This window comes from Lagopus muta, chromosome Z (genome assembly GCF_023343835.1).
Source record: "Lagopus muta isolate bLagMut1 chromosome Z, bLagMut1 primary, whole genome shotgun sequence".
NCBI classification, from domain to species: Eukaryota; Metazoa; Chordata; class Aves; order Galliformes; family Phasianidae; genus Lagopus; species Lagopus muta.
The window spans coordinates 25,576,590-25,600,130 of NC_064472.1; the positions used below are offsets into that span (position 1 = coordinate 25,576,590).

General features: G+C 41.5%; 1 protein-coding gene across 4 annotated transcripts in view; it reads right to left on the reverse strand.

The window, feature by feature from the left end:
* Positions 1-23,541, reverse strand: part of ARHGEF28 (Rho guanine nucleotide exchange factor 28) — a 131,261-nt gene that overhangs the window by 80,663 nt on the left and 27,057 nt on the right. For all 4 annotated transcript variants that reach the window (XM_048930809.1, XM_048930808.1, XM_048930807.1 and 1 more), the window contains exons 3-7: positions 19,124-19,271; positions 17,037-17,330; positions 6,718-6,901; positions 3,356-3,536; positions 1,027-1,099 (exon numbers count right to left, since the gene is read on the reverse strand). In XM_048930809.1, the coding sequence (XP_048786766.1) occupies positions 1,027-1,099; positions 3,356-3,536; positions 6,718-6,901; positions 17,037-17,330; positions 19,124-19,271 (880 nt within the window). The remainder of the gene's footprint in view (positions 1-1,026; positions 1,100-3,355; positions 3,537-6,717; positions 6,902-17,036; positions 17,331-19,123; positions 19,272-23,541) is intronic.

Sequence of the window (23,541 nt, forward strand, 5' to 3'; positions counted from 1 at the left end):
GTGCTACCTATGAAGTGCAGTGTGAAGATCATGCTGGATGGAGTATGGCTCTCAGAAGAATATCCAGAGTCACGTGTGTCATCACAGTTATTCATATACCTTATAGTAAAAGTGAGACACATACTTTGTATTGCATTGAGTTCAGCCACTCACTGAAAGCTACTAGCTGATGCTACCCAGAACTGTGGTCTAGCCTGGTCCTAATCCTGACAAGAGCTCATACAGGTACTTGTATCATTTCAGGACTGCATGCAGTACAACCACTCAGCCAGGGCACAGCCTCTGATGGAGCGTGCTACTTCAGCAAGCCACTACATCCCAATGTATAGTGCCAGCCACATAAGCAAACTTTTACTGATTCCTAACAATCATACATAAATACCCCAGCTGTCATACTTCTGATGTTTAAGAATGTATTTTTGTTGTATTTCCTTTTCATCTGTAAAATGATCCTTGCTTTAGGGTACACAAGGAAGCATCCCAGCAACGAAACAGCATTCTAATTGGAAAGTACAGTTTTGCAATCTTTATGGAGGCAAAATGCTAACGCTTATTTCAGTGTCTAAATGAAATAGGTGGAAATTTTGCCACATTAAGAAGTCTGGACTCAATCCCAAAACTAATCACACAAAACACTGCTTTTTTTTAACCCTGGCTTCACTAACTGGCTTCACTGAAGTTCACAGGCTGCAGCGTTGATTCAGTTAAACACTGCCCTCTCCTGGAATCTACTGACATTTTTCTGGCTCTTGCAAAAAACTTTGTTCAGACCTTTCCAGTCACTACACATTCCATAACATTTTTTTAAAGAACAATTTCTGTTCAGTATTGGAAAATCAATGCTTTGTAGGGAGTGTAAAGATTTGCACATCTCTCATCGTGCCTAATTTGTATGTTCCACTGTCGCCTACTTACAGGTCTCTAATGTCATATGAAATGTGATCTTCCTGAATAGATGGTATATGAATTTGTGCCAACTTTCCAGAGCTTTTAGGGACTTTAACATTATGGAATAAGAAAATGTACCTTCTAGAGAGCTCGTTGTGCTGCAGCGCATTTCTGGATCTTCCACTGGCTCGAGTTGGTTTGAATTGACACTCTATTAAAGAAAATGAAGATGATAGTAATTTTATTTCATGCCCTCAACATTTATGTTAAAACTCAGACACAAAATCAGATATATAAATATAGTGTAAGTAATATACTGCAATGACTGATAAGAGATTCCACAGGATACGTTAGCAGTTTCCCTTTCTCAAGAGGAAGAGGAAAATTATCCTCTGCTTACAGTATATGAGGGATATAACACTGGTACTTCAGTGTTCATAACTTCCTTCTCCACGAGAAAGACAGCAAAGCACTACATAGAGTGTCCCAGAAGCCACATGGTACCCCTACAGAGTGAGTGATTTTTACTGGTAGGAAACACACAGGCCCAGCACAACCAGCTTCAGTGCAGGAGCTGCTCCCTCCTGGGCTGACACCTTGCTCAGGCACACACAGCAGACATCACTCCATGGGCAAGAAGGGTTCACGTCCAGTCCCTGATTTTAGCAATTACATTCAATGAGTGTAAGAAATGGAGGTGGAGCAGAATGAGCCTCCTTTTATGTAGTTAGTTCATCTCTGTTTTAGTGCTTTTAGTCTTTCCCTTTTACAGACTGAACTATCTTAGAGCTGAATAGTAAGAACTGAATCTGTCACCTGACAGAGCAGCAGAGAACAGCATGGTAATTAGACCACAAAACAGGAAGTCAGGGATGACACGGCTGAATTTTGCACCCAAAAAAATGCGGCTACAAATCCTACATCTCCCTCTGGGTGGGCTCAGTCATATTGTTCTCTGCTGCCATAAGTCTGATGGTTTGCAGGACTCTTTCCTACTCCTGCAGTTAGCAGGCAGAAATAAGCTATTGAAGTCAACTTTCCCTCAGGAAATCATTAAACCTGGCAACAAAATTATTTTCCCGAATTTAAATTATCCTGCTCACTTAGGATGATCACCCTGGTTTGTCCTCTTTTTTTCTTTTTCTTTTTCTTTTTCTTTTTCTTTTTCTTTTTCTTTTTCTTTTTCTTTTTCTTTTAATCCTGACATCTTTCTCTAGCAACCTGATCCCTTCCACTGGCCATGTACAGCTCTGCTGGAGGCGCAAGACAAGCCCCACAGAGCTCACCTTCCCACTGCTTCCCTCTTTCAACCTTCTCTAATCCTTGAGTTGCAGCCTCCCTGACAGATGCTGCTACCTCCAAAGGGTCAGCCTAGGGGAGTTTGCTCACCATATGAGCAATGTCACAGTCTTCATCATCTTCAGAATCTCCTTCTCCATACAGCCCAGCAGAATCACAAAACTTCAGAGTTTAAACTTCTTTGAATTGCAGAGCCCCTGAAGGTTTCCAGTGAAGGCATATCTCCTGCATGGGTGACTCAAGCTTACCATCAGCTTTCTTTGTTTTAAGTTTTTCATTGCTCAGACACATAAGGAATACTCAAGGGGCCAACAGGTACCTGCAACCAGGGGCTAAAAAGCTACGCTGGGGTTTTCTGGTGTGAAAATTTAGTGCTCCACGACACCCTAACTGGCACAAGTTTCCTCTGTTTAGTCCATGTCTTTTTCTCAGCCAAACCTAAAATAACAATGTGAGCATTTGTGCAGTCTTGAGACAAAACAAACCAGATAGACATTTATGGTCTGCTATAAGGAAGTTGAAAGATCCAGTAGAGCAATAAATTCCACCTCTATTTTGAAGTGTACTGGAACAAATCAAACTCCTGGCAGTACATATACAAGATTATGCAGAAGATATACACAAGAGTATATTTCATGCAGTCTTTCAAGTCTTGATCCAAAAATGTAATGCGCTTCTACTTAAGAATTTGTGTTTATAACAAAATAAGACCCAGACCATCATAACTAAACTCTTCTACAGCAAAAGTACATAGTCTGTATTTTCTTGCTGCATATAATACACTGGGCTTGGTATCTGATAAAAGCTCCCAAGTGTTACACCAGCACAAAGAAAAATGGAACTAAATTAAATCTTTCAAAGTATCAGGGCAAATAGAACAGCAATGTAATCAGAGAGATTTCAGGGGAAGATATTCACCAGAAAGTCTATAATGAACAAGAAACATCTTGGGGTGTAAAGTAGGCTTTGATAAAGGTCTCCACATCTCTTGTTCTCCAGCTCCATACACACAAAGAGCTGTATTTACTTGAATAGAAGCCTACAACAGTAATCCTTCATTACACTACCAGAAGTTAAAGAAGCAGCTCATACTAAGAGGCTATTCATGGAGAACAGCAAGGAATGACTGCCAACAGCCTGTGGCAGCCCTGGGCCAGGCTGTTCCTACCTCATGGAGCAGCGGCCTGTTCCAGAAATACTTCCTGAAGAGCCTCACATCTGACTCCAGTAAGTGCTTGGCCGTGTGGTCCAGCGTCAGTGTCAGAGCTGCTGACGAGCGCACAAAGCGCATGCAGGCCCCCTCGCTGATCTCCACCCTGGCAACGTCAGGCAAGCGGCTGCCCTGGAAACTGGAACAAAATGCTTGTTGAGCCAGAGTAGATGCTCTGCATGCAGGTAGGGTGAGCACACAAGCATGGAATCCCTCCTGCAGCACAGCCAGCCAGCACCCCAGCATGTCCACGGCAGAAAACCTGACATATCCACTCAAAACACAGCTGGGCAAACAAATACCCACCAACAACTCCTCTCAGAACTAAAATGCAACTCAGTGTGGAAAAAAACAGTGACTGCCCTAAAAGTGCTGGTTAGTCACCAGTAAAAGAAGTTGGTAAGAGTAAGCAGTGACAATACCTACCTCTCCTCATTTCTGTAAGTTAGTAATAGCACCTCTTCCTGTTACTGTTGCCATATATAGCAGTAGGACATGACTGGCAGCTAGGTTTTGTTATCCCACCGCTGACAAAAAACAGAAAGTGTCTCAAGGGAACATAGCATTGTTCGGATATTACAAACAATTCCTATCAAGATGTACTCCACCAGTGCGTTAAGTGTTTTGGTTGTTTTCAGACAAGTTGAAGTCTACATGTGAGTAACTCTAATATTAACTCTATGCTGTATGGAACTGGGGCTGAAAGATACACATTCAAAAAAAAAAAACGTATATATATAGCCTTGTTCTGGCCTGTTTCTGTGTATTTGCAGAGAAATTTTGAGAATTATTTGAGAAAATCAACAGGGAGAAGGGCTTCTGGCACTGAACATTTGGTGCTGTGAGACACGCACACCATGCAGCTGTAAAGGTCCATGCAGGGCAGATGGAACTTGCCTGAAAGCACTTGCCCTTTAGTCTTTTGTCAGCCATGCAGCCCTCTGGCAAAAGCAGTCATTGCTGCATTGGTGCATTTGCCATCAACTCTCTCTCACTAATTCCATCTCAAGACACACACAGGTAACAAAGTCTCCCCAGGGTTTTGTAAAATTCATGTCTCTGTACCTGCAAGCTTTTCAGTGCACATTTCAAGGTATGCCTTTATGTGTAAGCAGCAGGTAGGCAGTCAGCTGCAACAACTCTGAGAGAGGTACCTGATGGTCCTCTGTCATATCATGCAGACCAGGCTGGAAACAGCTCTCACAGCCTCCAGGACCCCCTCCTGTCATCAACTACAGTCTAGTTATTCAAAAGTTAGAGCTCTACCAGTAAACCCCTCAGGGCTTTGCATCTCTTAAACTTTACTTAGAACTTGAACTTTACTTAGTTGCATTTTCAAAGCTCAGACAGCACAAAGGAATGACTCTGCTTCCCTTTCGAAAGACTCCTGTTTGACTTAGCTGGCTCCATATACAAGCTGTGACATTATCACAGAGCTAGGTATCTCAAAAGACCAATGTTTCTTTTTTTCTTTCTTCTTATTATTTTTTATATTTCATGATACACTCTTTAAAAATGTCAGGCTCAAATTCAGCAAATATGTCCTTTTTTCAGAAGAAGGAATATAATGTACAATCATTCTGGAGCCCCCAACACAAGAAGGACATGGAGCTGCTGGAGCAGGTCCAGAGGAGAGCCACAAAGATTATCAAAGGGCTGGAGCACCTCCCCTAAAAGGACAGGCTGAGAGAGTTGGGGCTATTCAGCCTAAAGAGGAGAAGGCTCTGGGAGGACAGTATAGTGGCCTGCCAAGACCTGAAGGGGACCACAGGAAAGCTGGTGAGGCACTTTTATAAGGACAGATAGCGATAGGATGAGGGGAAATGGCTCTAAACTGGAAGAGGGAAGATGCAGCCTAGATATTAGGAAGAAATTCCTTACTGTCAGTGAGACACTGGAACAGGTTGCCCAGCAAGGCTGTGAGTGCCCCATCCCTGGAAACACTCAACGTCAGGCTGGATGGAGCAACCTGGTATGGTGGGAGGTGTCCTTGCTTACACCAGGGGTTGGAACTAGATGATCTTAAAGGTTCCTTCCAACCCAAACCATTCTATGATTCTATACATTGCTTCATTTTGTTAGTTTTACACTGGTAAAAGAAATAACTCTAAACACACTGTGAATCACTCACAGAAAGACAACAGTTTTACAACAACCTTTGCACAACTGTTCTGTAGAAAGCCCAGGAACATGGATATGTGTTGCTTAATAATTTCCTTTTATCTGTTTATGAAATGCTAGAATAAAAAGTCTTCCAGCTGTACTTTAATGTTAGATGCCATTTATGAGTCAGCTTGAAAGGAAAAAACTAATAATCCCTAACTGGATGATGACAGTGGTTTAAAATCACACAGGTGTATATTTTGATACTAACACTATTAATGCACTTGGCAAATGTACGAAAGGATATACATCAAAAACTTGCTTTACTTGTAAATAAAATTTTACCATTTAAAATAAATGACAAAAAGCAACAGAAACTAACACAAAATTGGCAAGACTTTTGAGAAAAACAGTACTTCTTATATTTCTTAAGAGATGAGAGATGAGGAGCATAACAAGAGCAAGTGTGAAGTCTTGCACCTGGGGAGGAATAACTGCATGCATCAGTACAGGTTAGGGGATGACCTGCTGGAGATGAACTCTGTGGAGAAGGACCTGGGGTCCTGATGGACAACAGGCTGGCCATGAACCAGCAGTGTGCCCTTGTGGCCAAGAAGGCCAGTGGTATCCTGGGGTGCATTATAAAGAGCACAGCTAGCAGGTCGAGGTCCTCCCTCTCTATTCTGGCCTGGTGAGACCACATTTAGAATACTGTGTCCAGTTCTGGGCTCCCTAGTTCAAAAAAGACAGGGCTCTCCCAGAAGGAGTCTAGCAGAGGGCCACAAAGATGATTTAGGGCATGGAGTACCTCCCAAATGAGTAACACGGGTCTGTTCAGACTGGAGAAAAGAAGACTGCAGGGGGATCTGATTAATGTTTATAAATATCTAAAGGGCAGTGGGAGGCAAATGGATGAGGCCAGGCTCTTCAGAGGTGCATAGTAATATGACACGGAGAAATGGCCTAAAACTTGAAAATACACAGTTCCCTATAACATGAGGAAGAACATCTTTATGGTAAGGGTGGAGTGCTGGAGCACGTTGTCCAGAGAGGCTGTGGAGTCTCCTTTCATGGAGATATTCAAGACATCTGGATTCCTGTGCAACCTATTGAAGGGTACCTGCTTCAGCAAGCGAATTGGATTTGATGATCTCTTAAGGTCCCTTCCAACCTCTGTGATACTGTGATTCTGTGAAATTGCAAATTGTTATACTTACTTTGAGAAGACTTCAACTAGTTTGGAGTGCCCATTTTGCTCAGCCAAGTCTAATGGTGTTGCTCCATCCTCATTAGGCAGCGCTAATGCCAATATCCCTCCAGGCTGGCCCACTAAGAACTCAGAAAGTTTAACCAAGCCCAATTTCATTGCAAGATGGAGAAGAGTTTCTTTGCGCATAGGCTCTGAAAAACACAATAAAATAAAATAATCACTACCAAACTAGCATTCTGTTGGCTAGGAAGCATCTTTTATTCTGAAGCAATAGCTCAGCTCAGGTTCAGACCTCTGAAAGCAGTTAGGCCAAATCCATCTTTTACTGAAAATAATAGGGGTAGGTACTTAGCTGTGTCTGCAGAGTTAAAGTGAGATATACAAACACCACCTATGTCCAGGAGGTAAAGAAAACATTTTGAATTATACGACCCCAGTATTTCTCTCTTTCTTTGTATATAATAAAGCATTCAGCAATGTCCTCATATATACGACAGAGGATGGCTGAGGCTATTTTCTAGCTGCTTTGTTCTGCCTCAGCAGCATAGCTAAGTATTTGATATTTTTTAAATTAAAGTGCATGATTTTTAAAGGAAGGCTGCTTAACATATAGACATGCTTAGCAGTGCAGTGAGCCATAAGCTTGCAGAATGGGTAAAGAACACACAATAATGCTTGCATCTCTTCTCAGAAATGCAGACAGAGCTGCCAATTTTTCCTCTTTTAACACAAAATCATCAAGTACAACAGAGCTGAAACTTAAAATAAAGCAGAAGACAACATGGATTAAATCTTGAGATGCTGGTTCTCCATCACTCAAGCCTTTCCCTTGCCTTTATGCAAAGTAAGGTCTATTTGTCTACACATATTTTCAAACACAAAGCCTTTGCATTTGAAGGGCAATAAAAGAAACTTAGCTTAAGTGGTACCCAACTTGTTCCTTACATTCACATTTTCGTAGGAAGCTAAATGTAAGGGTAAAGTATTTAAGTATTTAAGAGCAGTTAATCTACTCTTCTCAGAACTGAAACTTATTAGGATTCCACTAACGATATTCCACTGAAAGCTATCACCCCAATTCAACAGATTTTCTACCCTGTTACCCAAACTGTTAAGCATATGTTATTCAAAATTCTATGTTTCGTTGATCAAGGGAATACAAAGTTCCCAAAGCACATGTAAGTATGTATGCTGATCTGTGGAATTAATACAGTCAAAAGCAATTTCAGTGTGCCATCACATTTTCTCTGAATCAGTGTCTACAGGATAAAGCTCTTATTCTGAGCAAAGGTGTTGTGAAGTTACATACAAAAATAGTGGCTCACTGCTGATTCCCATTCAGTGTAAGTACTCACTAAAAGTATCATGAGCATTTCTTTTATATAATCATCAAAAGCAAGCTTGAGGAGTTCTCAAAAGGTCTCTAGTCCATTCCCTGCCCTAAGGCAGGATCAGGTCAACCTATTCACCTCTGACAAATGTTTGTCTCATCTGTTCTAAGACCCTCCTGGTGACAAGAGGATTTCATAAGCTCTGTAAGTAAACCACACAAGGCTAATTTACCCTCACAATTATGAAGATGTGAAATGCCTAACCTACTTAACTGCCTCAGGATAAGCCTGCTGCTTCATGCCCCATCCATTACGGGCCCCACTCTAGTCTTCTGCAGCTTCCTTTTACATAACTGAAGGCTGCGGTCATGTATCAGCTGAGACACTTCCTTCCCAGACATCTTAACTGGAGAACTGCCTTCTGCAAAGCTGGGTCTTTGCAAATGGCCTCTCAGAGCTGGGAGCTCATTAACCTCTTTTGATAAAGCTGGCCTTATAGTACTTACATATGTTCTAAGTGAAATGGCATATATATCATATATACTTCAAAGTTTTCAAGAATATGCTACCTTTTACTTCACTGAATCCAACTCAACCATTTGTAGAACTGTTTTGATAAACAGGGATATATCTGTTCATATATTTGTGGATAAGACAGTATGTTGCTGATTTGGCCCCAAGTATTGAAAATCTTTAACACTGGGCTCAAATACATTATAGATGCACTTTGCAGTAGCCACACGTTAAGATACACAAAGGAAATTTTCAGTATATCAAATCCAGCCTCTTCTCCTTACACTGATGTAATTTTGTGCTAGCTAGGCTTTCAAACCCTCTGACTTCTTTTCAATCCACTTTGTCTAGCAGCACTTTTTCAGCATGAACAGGGCTATGTCTGCAGGAAGGGAAAGTAAGTGACGTGCCAGAAGAAAGAAAAAGCAGGGTAAAAGGGTTCCTCAAAAGAGCAGCAGTGAAGAACTTGTCTGTATCTGTTTATCTTCAGTGCAGACAAGCTCAAGAAAGCCAGGACAAGCTGACATGAGAAGCAACATTCCTTCTCCTTTCTGTATTGGGGAAAAGGTTTCTTGCTTCATTCTTCAGCACCGCTACTTAGTCAACCCAATGATAGCATCCCCTCTGCAGCCTGTCCAGGGCAGCAAACCATGGCTACTATAGATAGGCCCTGCCAGCACAGACTCCAGGCCTGCACACAGAGCTGTACTGGGCTATAGGCTTTGGGCTAGGCCTACAGGTGTAATGGTTGCAAGCATTAGCCAGCTGATGCTGGCTGAGAATCCAGGGTAAGATCTAGGACATATACATCTAAAAATGAATCAGCTGATCCTGTGGGGTCTGGGAGACTCAACAAAGACACATGAAGAGGGGGCCTCAGAGAAGAAATTCACAGAAACCCACACAATGATGTGACTCCAGATTTGAAGCCCAACAGAGTGCTGCTACCCATCAAACTCCTTGGTCTGCCTGGATCTGAGACCTTCTTCTACAGAGGACCATCTAAAAGAGCACGCCTCAGGCTTCTCAGAAAGATCTGCAGGCCATGGAAACAAACAGTGATAGCAGTAGCAGACCCCAGTACCTTCCAGCTTCCACCTTGGCAAGATGAGATTTGGACCTACATCTTCACAATTCTTCAGATCACTTCTCCAATGGGAGCCTGTCCACTTTCTTACAGAGTAATTAAAAATGAGCCCCTGAGCAGGAGGAAATCTGAGGGGTTCACGACAGAAGACCAGGAAAGCAACCTGACTAACACAGAGCACAGCTGGAAGTCAGGCACCAGCACACCCCCAGCTGGCACGCATACACCAAGGAGTTATGGTTTAGATGCACAGGAAATGTTGTGGTCTAATACACTGCCCCCAACCAAATATTACACATTTCCAGGTTAAAATTTTCATTGAAGTATGGGTTTTTGGAATTGCTCCTTGCTCTTAAGCACTTGAATTCTGACAAAGTCTCATTTTTAACCTCTAATAGGTTCTTTGGATGTTTCTGATTAGACTCTTTTTTCTATACAAGCAGTCATTGCACACAAATATTTTAACAGGTATTAAGCACACTAAGCATCTGTTTATATACTGACCACACCCTAACCCTCAGATTGAAAACATGAAAATAAAAGGGCAAGTTTTACCCTGAAGTCCATTACATGATTAAAACTTTGGTCTCGGGCCACTGAATTTCAATGTATTTATAATATTGTAAATAAGTATAAGTAAGGATGAACAGATGGTCAGATGAAAGGAGGGAAGGAAGGAAGGTAGGAAGGAAGGAAAGAAGAAAGGAAGGAAGGAAAAGTAAAACAACAACAGAACACAGATAAGATGTGGTAAGGGGTAAGACAAGAGTAGGATTTTTCTGCTTGGCGAAAAAGGAGCCCTTAGAAAGAATTCCACCATTAGGAATAGCCTCCCCTGTGCTTTGACAACACAGTAAGTAAAGTTACACTTCTGGAGGCCAAATCCTAAAAATGACATAGTATGAGAAAGTCTGTCACAAAAGAATATAGGCTTAAAAATAACTTAAATAATAGCTATTGATCTCTATTGCCTTATAATCTACAGTAACATCTTCTATGACCTCACCACAAACATTCTCTTAACTAATTTTTATCTGTCCTACCTAATAATCTATATATGTAACATTAGCTTAAATTTGCTCATGGCCAGCTTAAAAGCATGTTGTATCAGACCCAGCATGGCAGCTCACACAGTTGTTTTCACATCTCATGTACGTAGCTGGAAACAGCACTTGAGGAAACATCCCTCTGTTGCCTGCAACTCTACAGGCTGTAGAGCTGTTTGCTGTACTCCTCTCTCACTACTCGCACCTTGCTTGCCTACAAGCAAGCAGAGCATTGATGATCTACACTGATTATTACTAGCTTTAGAATACCTAAATCTGAAATACAAATTTTAAAGTCTTCAGGACAAAGACAAATTACTTCCTTCAATACAAGGAAAACATTTTTCACCACAAAAACTAGGACAGGCTGCTCAGGGTGGTTACAGACTCTCCATCTTTCTGAGGTACTCAAAACATGAGCCTGAGCAACCTGATCCAACTCTGATTTTAGCCATGAGCAGAGGAGAGGAACAGATCACATCCAGTGACCCTTTGCATCCAACTTCTGCTGTGAGTCTTCTCCATGATTCACAATATCAAGCAGGGGAAGAAAGGGAGGGAGAGGAAAAAAAAAAAGACTTGATGATTGGTAGTAAGTTTTTTTAGCTAGATCAGCCCAAAAAGTAAAGATTTTCCACTAAAAAAAGTGAATCTGAAACAACTTTTTTAGTGGTGCTTTCTTATAATAATATATATATTTTTTTAAGAACAGTTTCCTTTTTCTCTTACTTCTCTTCTTCTGGTTCATCAGTGTGAAGCAACAAATGGTGTTTTCCTATATTTTTTCATTTTCATTTACACTTCCCTTAAGGAAGATTCTAAATGTGGCAAAATGGCAATACAAACAAAGCAATAAAAAAACACCACATCAAGAAACAAAAAATAAAGATGTGGTGAAAAACAAGTACAATAATTCACTGAACTGCATTCAGTGGTAGAAAAGGGAAGAAAACCAGAAAACAATGAATACATTAGATTTCTTAAATAAATTCATATTGAAATGGTTATAAAGTGTCATTTTCCATCAAGACATAAAAACAGCAACGAATAACATTTGAAAGATGCACTGCTGGCTGATTCATACAGGGTTAGATACCAAAGGCAAGTGATTCTGTAAAGGATATGCACTATCAGGATGCTGTTTTGCATCGCATCCCAGACCTCCAGCCAAAACACTCTGTTTGAGTTAAACAGAGCTGAGCCAAACACAATCTGTTTTAAGCATTAAATAAATGCCTTTGTTCTTCTTTGCAGCTGAATCCCTTCCTATGTCCAAAACAATAAACCAAAAACAAATATTTCTCTCTGACAGAAATGACTAGGCCCTTTCTGGGCTATGTATCTCATTCATTCCTGGAAGGAGGCTAAAAACTCAAGACTTGGGACGTGAAAAGCAGAGACATCAAAATCAGCTGACGAATTCCAGTTTTTCCAGGCTTCATTCTTTTATGCATTACTCTTCATTTTTTTTTCATTTTCCATTAGAGGTATGAGATTGTTTATAAGAAGGTGCTCAGCAACACCCCACTGCTGCAGAAGCACAGGTATGCGCTTAACATGGCGAGCATTTCAATGAATGATGTCAGGGCTGAGGTGGCAGCTCCCTTTCCACTTACCTGGAACATCACATTTTTCCTTTGTCCTCCCCATTCCTCACATCATCATTTGCCCTCCATATAGTACCTTCATCAATCAAACAGTTGGACTCAATGATCATCTGTGTAAGTTCCTTCTAGCTGAAATTATTCTCATCTGCACCGACATCCTTTGATCTACCTGAGATAAAGCCAGCTAGACAGGGCCAAGGAAATGGGTCACCACAGCCAGTCATATCTTCTACCCTGGGTCTGGCTGAACCAGACCAGCAACCACCAAGCTCGCATCAACTCTACAGAGGGAAAGAAGAGATGATGGAAGGTGACTTTAGGATGCCTTTATCAGCTGTCCCATCACAAGAGGCTCCCATCACCAGCCCCACATGGTAAAGGCACAGCATAGCACAATCACCTACACCTGCAGATGAAGCTTCAGTTTACCAGTACTCACTTTACTATCACTCTGCATGTCACCATCTCCTCCATGTCATCAATCCTTTCCCTGAAAAGCTCCTTCATGGTCAGGACCTCTCTGCAGACCAGGTAGCCACAGACCAGGAGACTAGGATATGTGAATGCCAGGAATCAACAGGTTCAAGCATGCTTACCAGCATCCTGCCTCGTGCCCACCTTCTTGAACAGCAGCAGGACTGGTGACACCTCTCTGCCTGCCAGTACCTGTGCTAACTTCACCATCTATCTGCCCTACACTATTTCTAATGGGAAAAACTCCTGCAGGGACTGTTTCTCTAATGCTGAAAGCTGGCTGAGCAATACAAATATTTATATATATTCCCTCACAAGTCTCACCAACTCTATAAATTTTTTTCAGCTGTTCCCAGTATTTTCCTTTTGTCATGGAGGAAAACAGACATTTTATGCCTCTCTTTCTTTTTTTCTTTTTCCCCACAGGAAAATAAATGTTGAAATACACAACTGAAGAAAATATACAGTCAATTGTCTTTAATTTTGACAAAAAATAAGACATACACTAGCCATGCAGTGTAGCAGGACCATGTTTAGCAGTAAGCAGGAAGAATAACAGGATTTACATAGAAAGAGGCTGGCGGAGGAAATTGAAAATGCCAAAAATGCAACAGAACACAGAACAGTGTTCCTGAAAGGCAAACTGTGAAGCAGCAAGGTTGGATGCTTCAGGTCATTCTGTAAAACATACTCCTAGAAAATAATTACCACTCATTTATGAAATAAAATGAAAATCGTTCATAAAAAAGGATCAAACAAGTATAGATATTGTTCCCTTCCCTATGAGCCACAATTAATTTTCACAATTCAGCGTGTAATTTTATTGCTTCCACTAAGCCCGAAACCTAAATGAGCACACTTCCTCAAAAAAATAAATAGTGACAAAGGTGGCAGCACGTTTGTGTTTAACTACCACCACAGTTAGGTCACCCAGACAACTGAACCTGGCCTCACAGCAGTGCCCTTAAAGCAAATCGAGAACCCTCAGCCGCTGCAGGTTCTGTGCCCCTGCACACCCACACCCCCCAAAAATAGTCAGGGGATAAAAGCCTGAGTGTACCAAGGACATAACATTTGCAGAGAAGATGCTGTGCCCATGCCTGATGGATTGTAGGGGCTGCCAGTTCAGAAAAATGGCCCTAATCCGACCCTGCTGCAGGAGGCAAAGAGATACTCTCCAAAGTTCACTCTGACGCATTTTTTCTCATCTCGATGGAACACTCCATCTTATTCTTTTTTCTTTCATAAATATTAAAAAAATTGGAAGATTCTCAATTTTTGACCTGCAACATGTTATTTGACTTAACTCTGACCAGCTTCATAAATGGAGTAATCCAATCTTCTGAAAGAAAATAGCCTTTATGAAGGTGCCAATAGCAAATAAGTAGCTTCTCCCTCCCTCTCCTCCCTTCTCCCTCTCCCCTTTCCTCAAACCCACCAAGGAGTGCCCAAGCACACACCGCAATCAGTTCCTTAGTTTCTCTGGCAGCACGCTGTCTGTGGGCAGGTGGTAGGACTGTCAGATCCACTTCCATGAGCAGGTAGCTCCTGACACCACTGTCAAACAGGCACTTATGACAAGCCAGAATGAACAGGAAGTTCATGCTCTCGTTTCCTTTGTCAAACTTTAAATAATGTGCATAACAAGTCTTGACCTGTGCAATGGCACTGAATTCCTGAATTATTTGCGATGCTCCCCAGACAATTCAGTCTCTCTGTATCCGGTCCTTTTTATGCCTTATAAAGGGAACACAATTACTTTTTCCAGATACCAAAACTCTTATGAATAAATTATTCTTCTATCTTTCCATACATCTCTAAATCCTCATAAAAATGAAAGAGGTCCAAAAACACCAGATGGTACAACAATTTCCTCAGTGTGTCATTCAGAAGTAATTTTTTGTAATAAAAATAGCCCAGTATCTTTGAAAACTGAAAGAATCAACAGCAATTCAGTCTCATGGGCACAAGATCTGAGCCAGTGATGGGCTGTACCGCTCAAAATCTATTAGAATATCGATTCTGAAAGGAATATCCAGACATCGTCAGGTGCCAAGACACTATGGAATGCTCAGGGCAAGAAGCTGTAGGGGCACCTGCTACTCTTCAGCATTCACAGGGCTTGCTCAGCCACATGCAACCCATGGCTTTGGGACAAAAACACTGGGACAGGGACAGTGAGGATGTGCAATGTGAATCAGTGCTTCTAAGGCTCAGGTTAAAGAGAATTTGGCTGTGAGACAAAGGAAAAGTATGCTTTCAGAAAATAAAGGATTCAGGAGATGACAAAAGCTTACACAGACCAAAAAAAGATGAACTCAGTGACCAAACAGAGAAAATACTAATTATTTGTAAAGATCTATGCAGAGATTTTTGAAGTAAAATGCTGAATAATCAATTACTGTAGGTGAGATGCCCTCCTACCAAGCTGTCTGTATGCACACTGAGGCAGCATCTTGTTCTATTTCTGTGCAGGGCCATAATCAGGTATTTGTGCTACCCAGGCCACTCTTTCAAGAAATGCACTTTAAGAACCCTTCAGAAACATGGCCCAAAAGGCCAAGAGTTAAAACTTATTTTCCCTGGGTCTGGAAGACTCTCCACCAGCTACCAGCATTACCACAGACACAGCAAACTCATCCCAAAGGCCAGGATCCATTTTGTCCTGGTTCAGCCTCAGTCTTCTCTGTCGTACCAACATAATCCTACCACCGTACATTTACTGTGCTGCACAAATCCTGACCAAAGATCCCTGCTTCATTTATCAGCAATGGGTAAGGTATGAATGTCAACGTGACCCCTCAGTTAAACACACACTCCTCCAAGAGAGGCTGGAATGACCACTGAGTCAGCATGCTTTTAACAACTAGCATAACCAAATGCTCAAAAATCATGCATCTGTGTATCAGTTGCCCCAGCAGAGCCTAGTACTGCCTAGTACTGGCTGCACACCAGACCTACCATACCTCCCACAGAAACTTCCCAGGTAAGCAGCTAGCTTTGCCTGAACATCTCTGATTAGCTGTGGTATCCTGATGATACTTCTTGGCCAGACTACAGCTCATTTTTGACAAAAAGCTTAGCAAAGTATGTGAAAAACTATATCTGATTTCTTCAGGCTTTTGATCAAGGTCTTCATTGCTCCAACAGTCACTCCAGCCATTGAGCAATATGAACAAATATTTACTACACACCAAAATGAAACATGTAAAGTCAATGTCTAGCCCATACTTGAGTGAGGCACTGTATTTGTTTTTATATCTCTTGAAAGAGCTGTTTACAGCAGACAGACAAAAAACCCATCCTTCTCCTGAGGAAGATAGCAGCAGATTTCAAGCTACCTGTCATTAAGAATTAGGAAGATTTAAGACAGGAAAAAATACCTCACCAAAAGAAATGGGCTAAGCATTGCGTTTTTTAGTTCCCAAAAGCTTGCATCAATCTCTCTTTTGGTTTGGCTCATATGGAAACTGCCTGTCCTCCAACTTCCAGCAGTTAAAAGTACTAAAAGGAAAACAGCCAAAAGTACCACATTTTCAATGAAAAACATGTGTAGCCATCAAGTTTAACACTGTTTCCAACCCCAGCTATAAATCAGCTCAGTCTGTAAAAAAAATTATACTCTTCAGCAAAATCTAACTGCAGCCTTAAGTCTGCAATGAAACATAAAACTGGGCAAATTTCACCTGATTTTGTTACAGTACCCTAATGTAAGGTTTTGTTTATATTTTCCTTCCACTTCCTATTAAAAAAAAAAAAAGCCACAAAATTTGTTAAATGACACTCTGCCTCAAAATGATCAAAGTTGCAAAATAAAGAGTAGAAGCTGACAGAACTGTGATAAACAGTACATTTACTTTACATATCCAAAGTCCTATAGCAACACATAATTCTGTTTTTGGGATGTATACTTTGTCTCCTTTTTGTTTACACAATTAAAACATATCACTTGATAGGAATATTACTGCAATTCTTGTTTATGTTTTTAAAACTGACAGCATTTATATCTTGTAAAGGTGATGTCTATTCATAAAAAGAATTTCTTCTTTTGACAGCGAGTCAAGGTACAAAAATCTTCTAAAGAAACTGAGTTACAATACCCAGTTACAATATCTTTTCAAATTTCTGGGCACAAACCAAATCTCTGACTACTGCTCTCATACTTAATATTTTATCATCAGAACCACAAAATAAACCAGAAGGTCTGGGAACCTCTGCAGCAAGCCATCACTAGAAGCCTTCCAACTCAATAATAAATAAAATATTACCTCCTTCATAGCAGCTTCCGAGGATGCTCCACGTTGATGGCAATTCTTCGTGAGCAATGGCCATCGTCAAATCAGTATCCAGGGACTGCAGATCTTTTACCGTTAGCCCAAATTTATCCAGTAGCATCTTGTGACTTGTGGCACTGACATATTCTGTGTGACTGACCAGAAAACGAGACAACTTGCAAGACAAGTTCTCCCTGTAAGTGACAGGACAGCTGCCGAGGGCCACAGGTGAGGATCCCCTTGCATACATTAACACAGAGACAGAAACTGCTTCCTGGCATCCATGGCCTGAAATCGCAACATAAAGTAATCATTAGAGCTGTTACTGTTTAGGAAATACATTTGTTTTTCCTTCTTTTCAGTCCTCTATGATGGAGGATCAATAACAATTTCATTCTTCCCTTCATCTACTTGTTTTAGGGCATCCACCAAACATTTTTTTTTTGTGATCAGCTTGGATCTGAACAGCCAGGTTCCCTGATTTTACTGACTGTTCATTGCAAAGACAGTTTTTCTAGGTGGAGGTTCTTCACCACAGCAGAATATGAGGTGATGTGACCAGAGGGAAATGCCACAAACAAAAACAGGAAAATTTCTGGTTAAGAATTACGAAAAACAAGATCAATAAAATATATCACTGTAGCCCACAACACAAACGCTAAGGAATTACCTATTTATTAACACCCATTTTGTACTCACCCAGCATTTCCATGTGGGCCAAAATCTAGGTGCTTTTAACAAATGCATGGTTTGTACCATAAACAGGCTTGATTAAATGCTGTATCAACTGTCTAACTTACAACCAGGATCCTCAAAGCCCAAGGGAGTCTCCCATTCAAAAATCTTATGTACCACACACGTTTTTCCCCCTTCTCTGCCATCTCATCAGGAACAGTTATCACACATCTACAAGCAGTGCACACTGTACACACAGCTCCCACTGGAGAGCTAACCATGAGGTACTATGTGTGTAAACCTAGACATCACAAAACAGGCCCCCAGAACTCAAAGTACTTAGGCAATCCATTAGCTGCAGAAGCCAACACATGCTTACCACATCTGCAGCTGTTTCTGAAGTGCCATGCGCTCTCTTATGTTTAATTTGGCCGGTATAAAACACCAACTACACTAAGGATATACTTTAACCTCTTCATTTTCATCTGCTGATGGCTTCTGTTGAGATCAGGCAGCAGATTAGGCATTGTCTGTTGCCTCCTGTTTTTATTTCTACCTGAGAAGTAATTATGCAGCAGTGCCATTTCAGGACTTTCAAAAAAATGGCTTTGCTACCCTGTGAGCACCTAGCACTGCATTTTCCATCAGATAACATTTACTATTTACCAACTCAAGCAGCCACCACTTATCTGTGGCAAACGTTTCCTTTTTGTATTAGTTACTAACTAGTGTGCCAGTTACTTTCACAGTCTGAATCTTCCTTAGAAAACAAGGACAAACAACAAGCAGAACCTACTATGTAAGTACACCACATTTATAGCCACCTTCTCCCACAAACAGGACACAAAGCAAGTAGTAAAGACAATAGCCAGGGTTTACACCACATCAGCAAGGGGGACAATGCCAAGGCAGACCTGGCTGTGAGGGAACCCACATCACCCTCTCACAGCAAGGCATCCTTGGGTAATTCTCCCCATGGCTCCACATAGGTTTGAGAACACTGGGCAGCTGCCAGGTGAGTCCTGCAAGCCAGGCTGACTGCTGCCACAGAATAAAGTGCAGACTTCTGCAGTGATGGCAAATGGCAAGAGGCAAACCATAAGCTGGATTTGTTGGATAGAATTAAGTAAATCAGGCTAAAAATTATGCCATGCCTGAAAATGCACTTTCACGCACACCCAACCGTCTTTGCTCCCATCTTTGCCTGACACCGTGTCAGTGCAGACAACTATGAATGGCAGCACCACCTATGGCCAGTCAAACACAGCCTGCATCCAGCGGGCCACCACTCAATTCCTACACTCTCTATAAAGCCATAAAACACAGTTACTCAAAAAATCCAGTTGTACCCAGCTTTGGAAGGGGGCTGGAGTGTTGTTAAGACATGAAACACAAATAGCACTCACCTGGAACAAGGGACTGAAGAGCATTGTCACCAATACGCTCAGCAAACATTATGTGCCTCTTCATGGATCCATCATAAACAAAGTAAAACTCAGCGTCTTCCGGGAGGTAAATGCCTTTGTCAAATTTTGCACTTATGGTCACCTGCCCCTGAAAAATGAATAAGCTTTCATAAACATCCAGGAACTTTCCCACCTCCAACAAATTCATGAACATGTTCTTCTCTCACAATCTTATCACAACCTTTTCAGCAGTACTACACAGAACCTCCAGTTTTTTACTTCCACTTCGAAAACAGCACTGTTTTTATGCCTGTACAAGCAAAGGTGATGTAAAAATTTGCCTTTAAACAATCTTTCACCTAATTCCTTTCATCTTGATCTATGCAAATATATGTGAATCTTAATTAAAAATACCTCAGAGCAAGCAAGTCAATGAAACTGAGTATTTTACTATTTACAAAAGCACTCTTTGTGTTAAAAAAAAGAATTTAAATCAGGAGTGCTTGAAATACTTTAGACTTCAATTACAAAACAATAGTACTGATGTAATTCTACCAATGGTAGTTCCCAGATATCTGCCCAAGTGTATTTTTCGATATTTTGTTTTCTTTATAGTAAATAGAGCAACCAGCCAAGAAAAACCTGCCATACAATGGCTTCAAAAAAGAACAAAAAAAAAAGCAGGAAAAGGATCTGAGAAGCACCAAACAATAAGAAGTGTCTGACATGTCTACAGGAGGAAATTCAGATGAAGCCGTATTTCCTCAAGGCAGAGGACAGCTTGCTCCAACACTGCTCCTCACTACCACGATTGCTCCATAACTGTCTGAACTGGAGTTTTTCGGAAAACGTAATGCAGAAGAATATTTCACCCTTTTATTCTCCCTTATGCCACCCCTACGCTATGTAGTTACCACAGAATGAACTCTATCGCCTGCAAAGAAGAGTGCCAGAAGCCAGCATCAAAGCACTCTGTGGCACCATAGAAATTTCCACGGCTGAAAGGCACAGTTACAGCCAACTGCTCTGACAGGCACCAGGCTCCTTCCCGTGTTCATCATACAACAAATGAGTTTCTTTGTTCAAACATGCTGAGTAACTTCTCATGGCTTTGGAAAAAGAAGCACTCAGCTGTTTCATCATCCCCATAGCCACCAGCATCCTGCAGCAGTGCACAGTATTTCCCATGGTCTGCATGCTCACCTCTCCATGGGAGACCATGGTGTCCCCTGAAACACCTCATCTTCGACCAGATTTCCTAAGGATTCTGCATTGTCACTCCAAACAACACCAATCCTGATTTTTTTTTTTCCTTTCCATTACAAATGAGTGTATGGGGCTGAAGTGGCAGAAATGACTTTCAGTCACACAAAATCTTCCTTAAATAGGACTGTTCTTGCAAGGTTAGATGCATACCATTTTCAGAGCTGAATGTTGAGAGAAAACATGCCTGTCGTCTCAGAATCTGACATGCATCTCTTTTCAGCCTGAACTGCTACTATAACTGGCCAAGCATTTTCTCCTAACTGTTTTTGGTTTTTAAGCTGTTATATGTAGAATTGCTTCTCTTACTTCTACTAATATTTGTAATTTACCATCCTTTTTAAAAATCATTATCATCTTTTTATGTTAGGTGCAATCAGCCTTTTTTTATCAGTTGAATAATACCATGGATGGCTACTATAGGAATATAGAAACAGAGTAAATCCCAGACATAGCTCGGATTGGGCTGCACCAAGGATTACTCCAGTATGAGCTCTGTTGTGAGCAGCCTGGTGCACAGGAGCACACTGCTTTCTTCCACATGGAACATCACTTACAGACCACATCTGTACCACTTGCACAACTACAAAGCCAGCCAGTCAGCTGTCACACAACAAATGCAAGAAATAAGGGAAATATTCTGTGGCAGCATTTCTAATTTTATGAGTCTATTCTTTAAATTAAAAAAAAAAAAATCAAGCTCAAATTGTAGCTGTTGTTTTACACTGATCCTCAAAATAAAAATGTCAGTTTAGACTCAATGAAGAGAGAGGAATGCTTAAGAAACACTAATCCCTTTGCTTACTGTTTACAGTTTCACGACTCCTTATCTTATGAAGTGTGGAGTTAAAAAATATAGGGAATAAGGCAGAAAACTCATGAGGATACAAAAACGTTTTTTTCGTAATCCATACCTTACAACTCTCCAGAATAAGAAGTTACTAATAATTAAAGGAAAGATTTTAGGGAAGAAAGGCAAAAATGAATTTTCCAAATGAAATGGAAAATGCCATGTGATTCAAAAAGAGGATTAAACCATCTGCTACCAGACAGATCTCAAAGACAAAATTAAGTTACTTTCATAGTGAAATACTAGGCTGTATAATTTTTGATGCTGGATCACTTATTTTGCAAAATACAAGTTCCTGTCATCTTCAACAGCACTTCCAATTTGCCATCACATCCATCCTATTTTTAGACATCCTCATATCAAAATGGTTAATTTCAGAGCCTTTGTTTTTACTGCCCCTTTCACTTTCCTGTTTCACTTTAGGTTTGTTGTTTAGGCCACTGTGTTTTTTTCTCTAGTTTCAAAATCTCTCTTTTGTTCTCACCTTGGTACATTTACATCTCCCCTTCTTACCCTCTCGTAGCATCCCACTGCTGTGCAAAGCACTCATCCCTCCATGCTCTGTCCTATGTCAGCCCTCCTCATCCTCCCCTCTGAACTTCAGCCTTCAAAAGGAAGCTAATGTCACATTTAAACCTTAATACTTAAGCACCTCTTCCTTTACTTCAGTCTTCCTTTAATTTAGAATTATGTCTACTTAATTGTGGGTTTGAGTATAAAGCGCTAGTTCGGTTAATGGCATGAGTGACCTATGGAATGCAGTGGAAATGGAACCCATAGAATTGAAGGCAACCAGAAGAACTTCGTACTATGTTTGATCAACTCCTTTCCTATCTTTGAAAACTCTCCTAAATATTTTACTGCAATTATTTTATTGTTAATATAATGATCCCAGTTGTTGTATGTATAGCACACAGTCTATATCCTTGCATATTCACACATACAATAAAGAAAGGACTGTGATGCACCTAGACAGTAATACATGTGCTTGACAGAGAGGACTACAGCCACAGTACATATGCAGTGCTGGTACAGTTGTGTCTATTTTGCGGATTGTTATCACTTTCTTAATCCACATTCCTCCAGATTTTCCAGCCAGACGTTCAGTAGTGATAACACATGATAACAAGAGTATCACCAAACGTTAATAACACTGAATTTTGAAAATGTTTTTATGGCTGCTATAAGAGATGTATCACCTCTTTACCAAGCCAGCCAATAAACAAATAAGAAATGAATTAAACAATCCTTGGTCATGTCCGATTTGTCAACACAATGATGGGGCAGATTCTCGTCGTAACAAATTTTCAGAGACACGAATAACTGGGTGTTTTTTTGCTTTTTTGTTTGTTTGTTTGCTTGATTGTTTTCCTTTGTTTTAGTATATGTTAAGGCATTGTATAATAACAAGTAAACCCTCTTGGACTAGCTACAGAGGAGGGCCACTCAGATGATCAGAGGGCTGGAGCACCTCTCCTGTGAAGAAAGGTTGAAGGAACTGCGCTTGTTTAGCTTGGAAAGAGAAGGCTCCAGGGCCTTCCAGTACTTGAGGGGAGCGTATAAAGAGGAGGGGAATGGCTGATTATGAGGGTCGCAGTGCTAGGACAAGGGGGAATGGTCTTAAACTGAGACAGGGCAGGTTTCCGTTAGCTATTAAAAGGAAGATTTTCACACAGGGGGTGGTGATGCACAGGTTGCCCAAGGAGGTTGTGGATGCCCCCTCCCTGGAAGCATTCAAGACCAGGCCGCATGTGGCTCTGGGCAGCCTGGTCTGGTGGTTGACGATCCCGCACACAGCAGGGGGGTTGAAACTACATGATCATTGAGGTCCTTTTCAACGCAGGCAATTCTATGATCCTAGGATGGTATGGATATCTGCAGTTGGAAGGGTCCCCCAAGGATCAGCAAGTCCAACCCCTCACTCCGCAGAGGACCACCTAAATCAGACAGTCCTTCATCTGCAGCATCTCGGGGCCGTGCCCACTGCCCATTGGGGCAGCCCATTCCATGCCCACCGCTCTCTGGTGCAGGCCCTTTCCCTGACCCCCAGCCGCCCCTGGGGCCCCCTGCCACAGCTCCATGCCGTTCCCTCGGGCCCTGTCGCTGTCACCACGCAGCACAGCTCAGCGCTGCCCTCCGCTCCCTGTGAGGAGCTGCAGCCTCCATGAGGGCTGCCCTCAACCTGCTCTGCTCTGGGCTGAGCACAGCCACGGTGCTCAGCTGCTCCTCAAACACTGTGCCCTCAGATCCTCCTCCATCTCTGGAGCCCTCCTTTGGACACTCTCTCCTCACATCTTATGGAGTG